At 49.8% G+C, this 15,056-nt stretch overlaps 1 protein-coding gene across 2 annotated transcripts; it reads left to right on the top strand.

Moving 5' to 3' along the window:
- The first annotated feature begins 2,478 nt into the window (after positions 1-2,478).
- On the top strand, positions 2,479-14,079 carry TAB1 (TGF-beta activated kinase 1 (MAP3K7) binding protein 1). 2 transcript variants are annotated; one of them, XM_076337522.1, is made up of 11 exons: positions 2,479-2,624; positions 5,525-5,661; positions 5,841-5,994; positions 7,182-7,268; positions 7,811-7,949; positions 8,432-8,545; positions 10,893-11,004; positions 11,110-11,254; positions 11,650-11,872; positions 12,169-12,325; positions 13,382-14,079. In XM_076337522.1, exons 1-11 carry the CDS (start codon positions 2,568-2,570, stop codon positions 13,587-13,589), a joined length of 1,533 nt encoding a protein of 510 aa, XP_076193637.1. In that variant the 5' UTR covers positions 2,479-2,567; the 3' UTR covers positions 13,590-14,079. The 2 variants fall into 2 exon arrangements, with proteins under 2 accessions (XP_076193637.1, XP_076193638.1); XM_076337523.1 differs by lacking the exon at positions 2,479-2,624 and adding an exon at positions 4,616-4,683.
- The last annotated feature ends 977 nt before the right edge of the window (positions 14,080-15,056 follow it).

Here is a 15,056-nt window from a genome sequence, read left to right as displayed (position 1 = left end):
TGTGCAGTTTGAGGATGGTAAGCAGAGGCACATGATGGCGAGTGGGCTGTATCCACTCCTCCAAATTGTCTCCCCTCTTGGGGACACAACTGAGCACACACACGCTGTAGCTTCACGTCAGATTATATGCAAAAGTGTTGACATACCTACCTGTTTCTTGATTAATCTTTGTTTGGACAAAGACCCTTCCTACAGTCCCAGCTTTTGGGGTGGAAGTGTTCTGGAGGTATCATGCCCACAGAAAGGCAAATGTCTGTGTTGGCAACAGGTGGAGTTAAAAACTGGTGAGACAAAATGTTGCCAAAAGCCAGCATTTAAGATGAATAAGACTCCGACATTACCAGTTTATTTCTTCTAATAATTTGAAATCTCTTTGCTTTCTGGTATTTCAAGCTCTTATGAGTCATGTTTTGAAGCTTCTCCTTGCAGCCATGACATCTAGAAATATAATTCTATAATAAAGTTGTTTTTATAAAAAAAGTTCACATAATCCCAGGACTCGAGGAGACGAGACTTTGTTTAGAGTATCATAGAATTCAATAAAATCATATGCTTTGGCACAACTGAAACATCCCCATTTCCCTCCCTCAAAAGCCCAACTGGCCTAAAGCTCTGTACAAACTGTTTTGCAGTGATATTTGGCTCTCTCTCGGGGGGACCAGCACTCCCTCACCATTCCCCCTTCCCCTGGCAGCAGCTCTCCAACTCTCTGGAGGGTGCCGGGGGAAGGAAGCTGCTGTCTCCTTCTCTCTGTCTCCAGCTCTCTTTCTTTCCTTAACGCTTGTCCTCTCTACTGCTCCATCTCTATTTCTTTGCCTTTCCAGCCTGCCTGGAAACAGTGGCCTGTAGAGGAGCCAGGAGCATTAGGGCATCTGCACCTGTGGGAAGCATCAGGCTGAAGCTGGTAGAGGCAGCTGGGGAGAGCTCGGGGTGGAGCTGTGTGAGGGCTTGCAATGCCACCCCCTCCACCATCCCTTTCTGTAATGGTCTGCCATAGGAGCGGAGCAAGTGCAGCAAGCTGGCTCTGTCGAGACCCTTCTTTTTTTCCGTATCACCTCATGCAAGCCTTGCCAAAAATCATGACTTTCCTTTCCAGCCCCAGCCTCCGTTATCATCAAAACAAGGCAGAAAAAAAATCTCCCTAAACATATCTCACTTGTGATCACTAAACTGAACGATGTGATGGCTTCTGACAGCGATCCTGTAATTGCTTCCCATTGTGTGCGGTTTCTGAGCGCCTACGAGAGCACTGCGCTGGGGCTGCCCTATGTTCCCTGCTCCCCACGGCACGTTGTTCAATCACGTTGTTCATCTTTTATCCAGCAGCCCAGCAGAGTGATCATGCTTCTTCCTTTTCCACAGAGAAAACAGTAGTAAGAACAGGAAGGCGGTAGTACAGCTTGGCACCTGAAATACCGTGTGTATAATCCCTAGCATTAGGGACAGAGAAGCAATGAGTAACAATAAATATACAAAGGGAAGGAGAGAGAGAGAGGGAGGAATGAGAAATACGTGAGTTTAACATGAGAGGGAGCTGTGGATCTGGCAGTCACTGAATCGTATAATTCATTTATTGGTGCACGGATGATGAGGTTCAGTGACCGATATCCTGCATTCTTGGGGAGATTTTGGCTGTACGAGAATACAGCGTGGTAATTTCTGAGAGGATTTGCTGAAGGTAAGAAGCATAAATAAAACAAAGAAAAAAAAATAAGCTCGATCAATACAGCCAACAAAAACTCTGTTGGTGCAGTATTTCATCTTGCAAGTGCTGCATAAAGCTATTGGTCTCTGTGAGCAGATACTCATGAAGCCGCACAGAAGCTTTGGTAGCGCTTTCCTTTGGAGGGCTGCAAAATGCTGGATAAATATTCATTTAGCACAGCCAACTGCCTCCTTTGGTAAATCTTACTATTCACTTTTTGCAGACCAAGTAGTTAATTGCCTCACTCAAGGTTAGGGCAGAGGCTCAGTGACAGAACCACAGGAACATCCAGACAGAATCTGGCACAAGTATTTTCACCAAGAAAAAGATGTTTTACACCAGGTCTGTGTTCCAGCCCAAACAGGCAGGAAAAAAATAAACCAGAATGGCAATGATTAGTGACTACGAGCTGAAGCCAGGCATTTAAATTAGGAACAGGGCACATTTTTAACTGCAAGAGGTGACTAGTCATTGTACAAACAAGGAAAGCGGCAGCTTTTCTATCTCGTATCTGTAGGAAAGTTGTTTTATTCTCTCGTTGAGATCACATTCTGCCCTACCGCACCCACACACAGACTCACTCTTGTTAGTCACAGAAGGACTCACTTATGGATACAAGAAGACAGAAAGGACTCCTAAATTGCCAGTCCTGCAATGCGATACACGCTGGCAGTCTCTGAGCACACCCGAAGCCTTGCTGATTTCAGTGGCGCTCTGAGCAAGGACAGGGTCTGCCTGTGCTCATCAAGGTGCATGACTGCAACCTTGAATGTCATTAAATAAGCATACGCTTCTGCTGCAATGCTGAAAAAGTGACATCATGTTTTAAAGCAGAGAAACTCGCCTGTTGCTTTTTAATGACATGAACAATGCTGTTCTACACAGATTTCTGCAGCACTGGGAATTCTTCTTGATACAGGTAAGAAAACAAACCTTTATTAGTACTAAATGTGTCCATCCTACTTTTGATTTTAATGCAGACTCGAGACCCATTCCTATAATTACTTGTACCCACTCACAGCTTTACCCACAGGAATACTCCAAATGACATTGGTGAGACCAAGCTTATACATAAAGCTAAACATGTGGAAACTTGTTTGTAGACTGAGGTTCTAAATTTAGCATTTTCTTCTATCTTTGGCCAAAAGTAATCTTTAAAAAAGTAATTCTGCCTGTGTACCTAAGTCTGCTTGAATGGCTGAATATTTGTGAGCCTTGTGTGAAGGGGAAGGATCTGAAATCTTTGTATATTTGGAAGAAAGAGATGTAACAAAACAATAGACAAGGGATTTACAGGAAAGGGAGCTGGAATCCTCCGGCAGGATCCCCTGCAGCAAAACCCATCGTTCCATAGAATAAGGTTAATTAACTGGCAATTATTTCTGAAGTGCATCTGAATCTAATATATTTGCCACAAAGATGTCATTAAAAGAGCATCAAGCCGCTGCTGGAAGTCAAGACTACTTAACACTCCCACCCTCACCACAATTGCACTGCTACACATGACTGAAACTGCACGTCACTCATATTGCAGCCCCTTCAGCCTCGATTCACACAGGGAAACATGCTCTTCCCCAAGCCCCCTGCTGCCACAGCCTGTCTGCCGGCCATCACTCACTCCAAGATATGCCACTCACACACCTGGAGAGCTCTTCTGATGACTTACAACATACAAAAGCCGTGGGAACGATTCTTGTGTCTTCCCTCCTGCTCCAGCTGAGCTGGTTCAGTGGAAACTGTCCCTCCTGAAACAGCCTACCTCAGCCCAGAAAGGTTCTTAAAGAAGAGCAAAATCAGTTATCTCTGGTTTTGTTTCTATCGTTCAGGCTGGCACACAAGCAATTTTACTGTTGTGCTTGACTCCAGATGACCACGGACCACTCCAAACTGCGGTGGGTATTGAGAACCACCTGTCAGCCGCTCTAGACACCTTCCCATCGCTGGCCTGAGGGCACGGTCCCACTACGCCTGCAAAAGAGGGTGGGAAAGGGCTGTGGATCACCTCGGTGGGAGACAGCCTCCAAGCTGAGATAAACAGAGGCCTCTTGGGGTGTCTACAGAGCAGCAGTGCAGCCGAGAGCTGGTATCCTGGGCTTTCCTGGGCTTGGTCTTCCCTAGAGGTTGCACAGAACATGACGTGGTGCTAAGAAAAACATTTCAACGCTAGACTCCCTCAGGCCTCTTTGCTGTCCAAGGTGACCCCATTTCACAGGATCCTCATGACCCTGCCCCTCTTCCCTCCCCCTCCACACACGCTTGCAGCGGTGGCCGAAAGGTGCTTCTTTCTCCCACGACCGAAGGCCTCAAGGTTAAGAAACGGAGATGTCCGTATTCCCCCTAGACAAGAGGAAGGGGTAGCAACAGGGAAATTTTAAAATACGTATCACTTCCGTGGGATTTCTCTCCTCATCGAGGTGAGCTGACCACGCTCTCTCCTCCAGCCACATAAGGGCTGGGGCACCACCGCGAGCTCCCCTATACCACAGGGCCTGCAGGGGGGTGCGCGCTTCTCCAGGCTATCATTTCGGGAGCCCCGGAGCGCTCCACAGCATCGCTCAGGCCACGTTTCCAAGTGCCCTCAAAGCCGAGGCGCCATTGCGACCTCAGGGCTTGAAAACCGCGCTGCGGGAACCCGGGCGGCCTCAGCCCTGCCCGCGCGACGCCGCCTCAGCGCGGGGGGCGGAGCCTGGGGGGCGGGGGTGCCCGCGCGCCCCCCCGCGCGCGCGCATGCGCCTGGGCTCGAGCGCACCCCGCCGCTCTCACCCATTGGGCGGGGGGGGTGAGGTAGGGGCGTGGCCGTGCCCGCGCAGGTGGGCGGAGCCGGTCGCCGCCGCGGGGCGGGGGGGAAGGTGGGTTCCTGGGGAGCGGCCGTTCTATCCGGCGGACTCGGCTGCTCTGGAGGAGAAGGGCGGGCGCGGGGGGGAGGAGGTCGCTCCTGCTCCAAGATGGCGGCGCAGAGGAGGAGTCTGCTGCAGAGTGTGAGTGGCATCTTCCCCCCCCCCACCTCCGTGCACACGCACCCCCCCCAGGTGGGTGCGAGGTGGGACCCGGGCCTCCTCCTCGTCCGCCCCCCGCAGTGCCGTGTGGGAAGGGGGAGGCCCGCGAGGGCGGGAAGCGTCCCCCCTCAGTGGGGAGGTGGGTTTGCTGTCCCCCGGCTCCTGTGCAGCCTGGGGGCAGGGGAGCCCAGCCTGGGGGGGTGGCCCTGCGTGCTCATCGATCCGCGCCCTGGGCTGGCCTGCCGCTTTGCAGCGTTGTGGGACTGGTGGGGGGCGGCAGGTGGCCGGGGGGGCCGTGCCTGTGCTGCCGGCTTCGGGGTGCTCCGCTGCGTGAGGGGGCAGCAGGCGTTTGCAGGCTGTGTGTGTGTACAGGCAGTGTGCGCCAGGGAGATGGTGGCCCCAGAGATGCCTCTCATTGCTGGCAGCGGCAGGGCCCCAGTCCCCTTGTCCTGGGTGAGTGTACTCCAGTGGGGAACCAGAGCCTTCCCTGTACTCCTGTGCCATGGGTGTGTGAGGGTCTGATTCACCAAATGAATAGCTAGTGCTGTGGTGTATCGAGTGTAAAACTCGGGTGCAAATTTCACTTCAGGTTTCTTGTTAGCAACAGCTGGAGGTGCAGCCAGAGCTCAGCTTCAGAGGGAAAGGAAGTGGTAAGTGATCCAGTTCTGCAGCAGGGAATATGAAGTTATTGGCTGGGGTAGTGTGCTACCCTGTTAGCAAAGGGAGAAGGGTAGAGATGGACTTGTAACCCCACACTGGACCAGCATCCTCACTTCAGGCTGCTTGGGGTTTACATAGTCTCTTTCCTCTTTTTGTCTCCCAGGAACAGCAGCCCAGTTGGACAGATGACTTACCATCCTGCCATCTCTCTGGGGTGGGCTCAGCTCCAAACCGTTCCTACAGTGCAGATGGCAAGGGGACAGAGGGTCACCCCTTGGAAGATAACTGGTTAAAATTCAGGTAAGTGGGTTGCAGCTGGGACACAGACTCCTGCAGATGTAAGGGCAGGTAAAAGTGGTGTTTAGTTTGTCACACAGGACTCAGAAGAAGAGCATGCAGGAGGTGTCTAGAGGAACTTTTTACGTATGTCTCTGTCTCACAGACATCTGTGATCTCTTTGCTTGTGCCCTCTTTGACAGGAGTGAGAACAACTGCTACCTCTATGGTGTTTTCAATGGCTATGATGGCAATCGAGTCACCAACTTCGTGGGTCAGAGGCTTTCTGCAGAACTGCTGCTGGGCCAGCTACACGCAGATCACAGCGATGCTGATGTGCGCCGAGTTCTGCTGCAGGTAAAGAAGCTTTGGCTGGGAACGGCTCCTGCTTCTCACACTACCCGCCTCCTCTTTTTGCCACCAGGGGAGCAGCATCTGGTTTCTGTGGGGGTTTGAAACATCTGCCAATGGTTGTGATTGCACTCATCCTGAGCAGCTGTAGAGCTTTGTGTCACTCCCACCTCATACCCATCTGTCCCCCTGGTTCTGTCAGCACACTGCTGAGAGCTCTCCGGGAAGCTGCAGCTGGCCTTCACTGGATTTGTAGGAGCAAGTCAGCCTGTGAAGGAGATGACAATGAGTGAAAGGGGAAAGTTAATGTGTGGGGAGATGGATTTGTGAGTGCGCTTTCTTGAGTGATAGACAAGTTTTTATAATCAACTGTCATGGTTTAACCTCAGTCGGCAACTGAGCACCACGCAGCCGCTCGCTCGCTCCCCCCCCCCCCCCCCCCCCCCCGGTGGGATGGGGGAGAGAATGGGAAGAGCACAAGTGAGAAAAACTCATGGGTTGAGATAAAAACAGTTTAATAATTGAAATAAAATGATAATAATATGATAATAATAATAATACACAAAGCAAGTGATGCACAGTACAATTGCTCACCACCCGCCAAATGATGCCCAGCCAGTCCCCAAGCAGTGGCCCCCCCGGCCAGCTTTCCCCAGTTTATGTACTGAGCATGACGTCACATGGTATGGAATGTCCCTTTGGCCAGTTTGGCTGTGCCCCCTCCCAGCTTCTTGTGCACCTGCAGCCTTCTCAGTCAGTAGAGCATGGAAAACTAAAAAGTCCTTGACTAGTGTAAACACTACCTAGCAACAACTGAAACATGTGTGTGTTATCAACTTTGTTCTCATCCTAAATCCAAAACACAGCACTGTACCAGCTACTAGGAAGGAAATTAACTCTATCCCTGCCGAAACCAGGACATCAACACGCAAAATCAGATAGGTCTCTGACATTGCTTTGAATGTAATTTTTATGGTTTTGTCTCCTGTTGTGAGTAATTGCAGATTGTTTTTACAAGCTGTTAACTAGCTGTGCTAAAATAATTGTGTTTCAATGTGATGCAGTGATCCTTGAATGTCTGTATGTACAATGATCAACCACTGTGAGCCAGTCTCAGGGAGATGGGGATGGGTAGCCTCAAAGGTCTGTAGGTATTGGATAAGAGCTTAGTTTCTCTTTATGGCCTTTTTTAGGCTTTTGATGTGGTAGAAAGAAGTTTCCTGGAGTCCATTGATGATGCCTTGGCAGAGAAGGCAAGCCTGCAGTCCCAGCTACCAGAGGTAATGTAGCCTTAAGAACAGAGATTGCTGGATGAGTCTTGGGCATATTAGTCAGTCTGGTCCAAGGGAGGCTGTAATTGAAAATTATTTCTCTGTTGTTCTCTTCTGGGAGCTTGCGTGAAGTAAAGCGAGCGTCTTGGTCCATTTCCCAGAGTTTCCACTGTTCATACTGGCGCTAATTAGACCCATCATTGGTTATCTTTGTAAGGAACTGAATGTATCGTGGAGAGGAGTTCAGTCTGTATGTGTGGCTCTTCCAGGACAAAGCTATATGATGCAGATGAGAGGCAAGGCCTCAAATTTGCATGGCATCTGGACAGATGTGGATTCTGTTCTTCAGGTGAACTGGACTGTCATCTCCAGAATCTTATTGGAGCCGTGTCATTTGTTAGGATTGAACAAATAATTGTATGTCTTGCACAGTCTTGGCATGAGGCTAAGACGTGCCAAGACGAGTCCCTTCCCTACAGAATTTTGATTCTAGCTGTGGTTTCTGTGTTGTGGACTGTGTGTTTAAGCTTCCCCCTCGCTTTGGGTTCCAGGGTGTCCCTCACCACCAGCTGCCGCCTCAGTACCAGAAGATTGTGGAGAGGTTGAAGGCTGTAGAGCAGGAGATCTCCGGAGGAGCCATGGCTATTGTGGCTGTTGTTCTCAACAACAAGCTCTATATCGCCAATGTGGGTGAGTTGTTTTTTGTCAGCACCTCAGTCTAGGCGTTTCTGAGGATGGCTGCGGTTCTAGGAAGTGAAAGAAATTTGAATGTGGGGGACAGTTTCCTTGGTCTGTGGCCAAGGAGCGATATGCTTGTTACTTATAGGAGCACTTGAAATCAGCCTGGCTCTTTATCTCTGCAGATGTTGGCTGTTGCAATGTGTATGACCAAAGAACAGAGGGGAAAACGGGTTGAGAGGCAGTAGTGCAGGTTCACTGAGAAGTGGAGAGCTTTCTTGTGAGGTACCAGCTCAGGCCTGGATGAAGAGCTGCCTAGCAGGCGTACTATGCTGCTAGCAAGGCTACTTTTTGGAGATCATGATGAGACAGTACATGAGCCTTTCTCTTCTTTTCTGTCTTTATTCCCCTCTCCTGTTCCTTTTCCATTTGGATATGTTCTCCTTCTTAACAGCAGAGCTATCTGGTGCCTCATCTCGCTGCTCCCACTGCAGGTACCAATCGGGCACTGTTATGCAAGTCCACGGTGGATGGGCTGCAGGTGACTCAGCTCAACGTGGACCACACGACAGAGAATGAGGATGAACTTTTTCGCTTCTCCCAGCTGGGTGAGTGTTGGGTTTCATGTTCTTATCTGAGAACATCGTATGCCTCCATTTATCTGGGGCACCAGGAATGACTCAAGCCACTGGAAACAATAAATGACCACAAAAAGAAGCTTATTGTAGTTTCAAATGACAAGTTCAGTGCCTTCTTTTCCTGCATATCTAGCCATTGTGAGGTTACAGAGTAAGTTCAGCTCACTGAACCAGCAGAAAACTGTCCATTTTTTTTCAAGTTTTGAGAGTTAGTTTCGTGTCCGACTGCCAAACTGACATTGATTTGCCCTCCAGCTGTGTGATTGCTGGAGTCGATAGGAAGGCAGGAGTGGAAGCACACAGCCAGAGGGTAGAAGCGGGATGGACAGTATATGACTGCTCCTTTGGAGGCAAACCACAGTTATGCTGGGTTAAGTTCTGTGTGATGCTGCACCCTTGGGATGGTGTGTTTCAATATGCCTTTGTACAAGCTGCTGCAAAAAAACCAGCTATGCTTCAGACAGAGCCAGGCCAAGCACTGACATTTACTGCTCTCACATCAGTAACTATTGAACTCTAATGCTGACATTTTGCTTTAGGCAATTTCCCTTTTCTTTTACAGTGTATGACATGTTTTTTTTCTTTGCCTAGAACTAGCCCAGACCACTTGTGTGATTGCTAGTACTGAATTCTTCTTATTGAGATACTTATGTTCTGTACCTTTGTTTAGGTAGATCTAACTTAGCATTCTTCATTAGGTTCACCTGGTAGATACATTCTTACCTGGAGAGGCTGTTGATGTGGTAATTTTCTGCTGCCAGGTCTTGGGTTTTTTTCTATTTCTCCTCCATTTCCTTTTTTACTCATACTCCTGCAATAGGGGTATGTGCTGTGAAGCAGAAGACTGAATACAAGAATCCAGGGAAAGAGACCCTTTGACTGCCTTTCTACTGCCAAAAATGCAGAATTTAGCTGCAGTCCATAGCAGAACAGGGATCTGCTAGAAATACCGACCTTAACATGGCGCAGCAGTGGCTCTCCTGCTGGCAGTCCCAGCAGAAGGGAGAGCCTGTGGAACAAGCTAGTGTGCACAGGCTGTTTTGGGGGCCCAAAGGAGGTTGTTGTAGGGCTAGGTTGAAGCATAGTGATAAGAGGTTGTGGGGATAGTGTTTGTCATGGTGGTGCCTGTGTCGCACCTCTCCTGGGGGAAGGGAGGGAGAGGTCTTAAGCCTTCGTGGCTCTTCACCCAGCACATTGCAGCTTGTTCAGTGCTCCAGGAGAGTTGCTGTGATTTAGACACAACCTTCCTGGCGTGCTGCAAGCCTCCCTGCATTTGTGTCTGTCGATAGCATGTATCCCCCTGCCAGGAGCTGGCAAAGGAGCCAGGCCATGTTGATGAGTCAGCTTTGGTCTGCAGCAGATGGCAGAGTTGTGTCTTACTGCTGGGGTAGGTGTAGAGCCATCTGTGCAGTGAGGCTTGGTTTGACTCAGAGGGAGAGTTTCAGTTGGACCCCTGCCTTCACCTTGTACTGAGGACAGTCATCCCTAGATAAAATCTCAAAATAACATTTTCTGCCTGTTAGCTCTAGGTATAACCAGGGAAGGGGAATTGCCAGAACAGAACAGGTAAATGGCTCATCTGTTCTGAATCCTGCCTCAAATAGTAGCCGCACCCAGATGGTCCCTGTTAGAACCTTCTTCAAGATGGGATTCCTTCCTAGCCCCTGCCAGAGGTATATCCCCTTAAATTTGTTTAAATAAATACTTGTTTGGTCATTGTCCTTATTTTAGGAGTAGCCCACATTAGTTTGAGCACTTGAGCAAATTCAGTGCCTCTTGTACATAGTTCCCCTTTTCTCCCTCTGCAATCGAGTGTACTAGTGAAATTGTCATGTGGCATTTAGGAGCAGGGATCAATCATAGGCGGAAGAAAAAGCAGAATCCTTCACGTATGTTTTCCTCCTTCCTGCCTTCTCCTCCCATCGCAAGCCCAGAGCTGACAGGCACAGATGTTCCCCTACCTTTTCAGCAAATGCCTGTGCTCCCAGGCCAGCTGCCACCGGTGGCTTTGGACCAGGATGTGGGCTTTGTCTCAGGGCCGACCGTTGCATTCAGAGTGTGCCTGTCGGGCTGTGTGTATTTCTCTTCTTCTCTCTCCTTCCCAGATTACAACTAATGAAAAGGTGTCCCTTGGAACACAGCAAACTGCTCTTCCTTTTCTCCCTGTTGGGCTCCTGATGATTCTTTGGCATCTCGTTTTGTCTTACAATTTCCTTTAGCTGTGGATATTTCTTTTCTCATTCCTGACAGTGTAACTAGAAGAAGTCCTGCAAGTTTCCCAAAGTCAATTAAAGTTTTTTGTTTTTCAATCTGGCAGGCTTGGATGCAGGGAAAATAAAACAAGTGGGAACTATTCGTGGGCAGGAAAGCACTCGGCGCATTGGAGATTACAAAGTCAAATACGGCTATACTGATATTGAACTGCTCAGGTCAGAAAAACTCAACTTTGTGGTTTCAAGCCCTCCTTTTCTTCATGACCCTTCCATTCTCACCTACTACGTCACCATTTAATATATAACACCATCTCTTTCCAGTGCTGCTAAATCTAAGCCCATCATAGCAGAGCCTGAAATCCACGGAGGGCACTCGCTGGATGGGGTGACCGGCTTCTTGGTGCTCATGTCTGAAGGGCTCTACAAAGCGCTGGAGGCAGCTCATGGGCCTGGGCAGGCCAACCAGGTGAGCCTGCTCGCACGGGAAACATTCCCTTGGCTATTGACTCACTCCGTCGGTGTCAGCTGCTCTCATGCAGACTTTTCTCCTCATCTGTCCCGTGAGTGCTGGCCAGGTTGAATGCCTGTGCCACCCCAGTCCAGTCTGTAATAATATGGAAGCTGCTTTGCCGAGCCAGTTCTTCTAGGCAGCTGCCTGTCCCTTAGGAGTAGCCCATTAAAGGGAATGGGATGATTCAAGGCACAAGGGCACATATCAGCAGGTGAGACTGGCAAGCATCGCAGTCGGATGAGTTGCCATAAAAACTCTTACATCAGGTGGCAGGAAAAGGATTCCTCCAAAATCTCCTAAACATCCTTCCTCTTTTTTCTTTCTTTTTTTTTTTTCCCTTCTCTGCTCAGGAAATTGCAGCCATGATAGCCACAGAGTTTGCCAAGCAGACGTCGCTGGATGCTGTGGCACAAGCGGTAGTGGATCGGGTTAAGCGGATACACTGTGACACTTTTGCCAGTGGTGGGGAACGGTCTAAGTTCTGTCCCCGGCATGAAGACATGACGCTGCTCGTGAGGAATTTTGGGTACCCCCTGGGTGAGATGAGCCAGCCCACACTGACACCAACGCAAGGTATGTTGGGGAGAGAATGAAACAAAATGGAGGGTGGAAGGTAAGATTCTTGATCGATCCAGCACTGACCTAGCATCAGGAGAGGAGATACTCAGTGTAGAAGGAATTTTCTTATTAAGGGGATTATTGGCTTCTGAGACGTAGAGTCTGTGACAATTTGACAGAACACAGTACAGCATCTACGAAAGGCAGTTCAATATAAATTCTTGGGTTCTTTGGCCTTTCTTTGCCGCTGTGCACCCCCGGTCACTCATGCCTCAACTGCATTTTATAACTCTTGTTTTCTCCCTTCTCAGGAGGCCGTGTCTACCCAGTCTCTGTGCCGTATTCCAGCTCCCAAAGCACAAGCAAGACGAGTGTCACGCTGTCTCTTGTCATGCCTTCCCAAGGCCAGATGGTCAATGGTGCCCACAGCAGCTCAACTCTGGATGAAGCCACCCCCACCCTCACTAAGTAAAAGCCCTGCTCTCTTGCTACCTGCAGTTTTTCCATGAACCTCACACTGTGTAAAGTGGTTGAAAAGCAGAGAGACATCTGTCAGTTACCTGTCAGTCATTCCCTTATTTGGAGTGTGGCCCTCCTGACTGCAGTACTGACAGCCAGCATAACGTGTTAGCTGGAGAGCGATTGTGTGAGGAGTGGGAATGAGTAAAGCGAGCAGCTCTGAAGCCGGCTCTGGGAACATGCCTTGGGAGCAGCATCTGCTGCCGTTTGCGGAGGGCACTCTGGCAGCGAGCAGCCCTTCTCTTTGGATTTTGGGTGCCAAGTGTGTTGGGTGCTGTGCGTGGAGGGAGTGCGGGTGCCCTTCATTTTAATAAGGAAGAGGGGCTATGCACATCAGCTGTAAGGCTGCTGGAGAGGCTGCAAGTTGGCTTGCTCAGAGGCCAGGGTAGAAAAAAAGGATAAAGGTTAGAATTGGATCCTATTCGAATCCACTTTGCAGGATCGTACTAGTTAGTAGCTCTCGTTTAGGTTCAGCCTTTGGCACAGGGTGGTGTATGTACACACTGCAAAGTGAAGAAACGCTCTGGTTATTGTGTTCTGGTAGCTCCAGAAACAATGAGGCTGACGCACTAGAGCTGCTTTGGCTGCAACACAGGTCACGCAAGAATAGCTTTCCTTGCTGCCAGACTCTTCCCGTAAAGCTCATACTGTATGGGTATGGGGAGGCCAGCAGAGTGCATGCCTTTTTTTTTTTTTTTTATTATTTTGTTTTTTTTTTTCAGTTTGTTTTCCAGTTTCCTCTCCTCTGTTCTCAGACGCCTGCTTGTACTTAAGGTCCTCCAGTTAAATGTGAATCAGATATCTTTGGTGTTCATCGATTCCAAGCAGTTCTCAACACCTCTAGTGCTCCGATAGAGCAAGAGACTGCAGCTTTTTACCTGTTTGCTGAGGATAGCACGATCGGTGAAAAAACTGGCACTTGTTCTGGTGCTTTTCTTGTCCAAAGCATCAGATGGGGAAAAATAAAGATATTTGTGTTCTCTCTCTCTCTTTTCCTCTCCATAGCCAAAGTCCAACTGTGACGCTCCAGTCGACTAATACTCACACGCAGAGTAGCAGCTCAAGTTCAGACGGGGGTCTCTTCCGCTCCCGACCCACCCACTCACTCCAGCCAGATGAAGATGGGCGTGTGGAGCCCTATGTGGATTTTGCAGAGTTTTACCGGCTTTGGAACATGGACCATGGCGAGCAGGGAGCACTGACTGTGTCCTAACGTGGAAATCTGCCTCCTCCAGACACCCCGCGCTTGGCTGCGTGAGCAAAGACTGAGGCAAGAATGAGAGCGCTCCACCGAGGGCTGTGTTCTGTCGAGAGTTAATTCCTATCCAGGATGTGCTGAACACTGGGCTGGGGAGCGTGTGCAGCGCTCTCTACACACGTGTTGCCTGTGCCACGCACCCAATCCTGACCAACCTCGTTCCCTCGGAAGCCCTGTGAATGGGGGAAGGGGTCTTGAATGCAACCCTCGTTGCAGGTTTTGCAAATAAAGGTGCAGAGAGGGCTCCCTCTGGATAATGCAAGAGTGGGGGCCTGTACAAAGGCTGTGTGTGCGCGCGTGTGTAGGTGTACGTGTGTGTGCCTGCTTGTGTGTGTGTGTGCTGTCATAATGTTTCCACAACTCAATTCATAATGCTGTGATTCCAGTGTTCAACTCCATAGAAGATACCTCTATTTTGCAGAATAAATAACTTATAGCTACATGCATTGGCACCTATGTGGCTTGTTCTCTTCCTTACAGTGTCGTGTGTGGGTGTGACAGCTCTTCCTGGTGAAACCCTCTGTTCCTCCAGAACAGAGGGTTGCACCTTGCAGCAGACAAGCTTCTGTTGTAAAAGTGGCCTGAGCCCTTGCAGGTGACTTAAAAGCGTAAGGTCTTTGTCCCACGCTTACTTATTTGCTGAGCTTTGGCACTGGATTATGGCTTGGAGTTAAACTATAAATTCAGATTATTGGTTTTTGTAGGCAAAATGCACATCGTTTCCCCTAATGCGGGCCACCTGGAAAGTTGTAGCGGGCAGGTGGAGTTTGTAACGCAGTTTTCCTGTACAGGCTTCTGGTAGTGCACAGCAGGAAGTCACACGTGGATAGAACCAAAACTATGTCGTGATGCGGCTGCCTTGATGCAGTTGTGCAGCCTCGTGTCGGAGCAGAGAGGTGGGCAGCGAGGAGAGGAGGGGTCTTGGTGGTCTGCTGGCTACGCATCGGGTCAGCTGAGGCCTGGACTAGCTGGCGGAGGCGTCAGGATCATGGTGATCTTCCTCTTCAGTTCAGGCTTCTGACGGCAGGCGGCAAGCGAGCCTCTTCCCTCCCTGCTCCAGCCTTTCCCTTCAGCCTGCCTCGCTGGCTCCCTGGGGAAGGAGCCTTTCCCCAGCAAACAGCGGGGGAGGCCTCGGGGGTGACTGCTGTGCCGCAGCGCCCGGTGCCTCCGTGGGGAGTTGTGATAAGGCACCAGGCGAAGCCAAGAGGGCTAGAGATTACAGGAGAAAGGGCAAGTGGGGGAACCGGCCTGGGTTCCTTCCTGGATATATTTTTGCTTCCAGGCTGGTCACCTTAGGAAGGAGAAGGGGAGTGGGAAGGAATCAGGATGAAGTAGCAGAGGATGCTACAGTTAAGACCAGTGCGTAGCCAAGCCCTGGTGCATGCAGATTCAAGGCATGGAGGGGGATTTATCCCTTTGGAT

The sequence above is a fragment of the Aptenodytes patagonicus genome, chromosome 1 (assembly GCF_965638725.1).
Source record: "Aptenodytes patagonicus chromosome 1, bAptPat1.pri.cur, whole genome shotgun sequence".
Classification (NCBI taxonomy): domain Eukaryota; kingdom Metazoa; phylum Chordata; class Aves; order Sphenisciformes; family Spheniscidae; genus Aptenodytes; species Aptenodytes patagonicus.
The sequence above is the reverse complement of the archived record's forward strand: the minus strand, read 5'-3'. Positions and strand labels throughout refer to the sequence as shown.

Coding starts and splice junctions, on each gene's coding strand:
- TAB1 (XM_076337522.1), top strand. CDS start 2,568: ATGAACAATGCTGTTCTACACAGATTTCTGCAGCACTGGGAATTCTTC. Junction 11,255..11,649: donor GGCCTGGGCAGGCCAACCAG/GTGAGCCTGCTC, acceptor TTCTCTGCTCAG/GAAATTGCAGCCATGATAGC. Junction 12,326..13,381: donor GCCACCCCCACCCTCACTAA/GTAAAAGCCCTG, acceptor TCCTCTCCATAG/CCAAAGTCCAACTGTGACGC.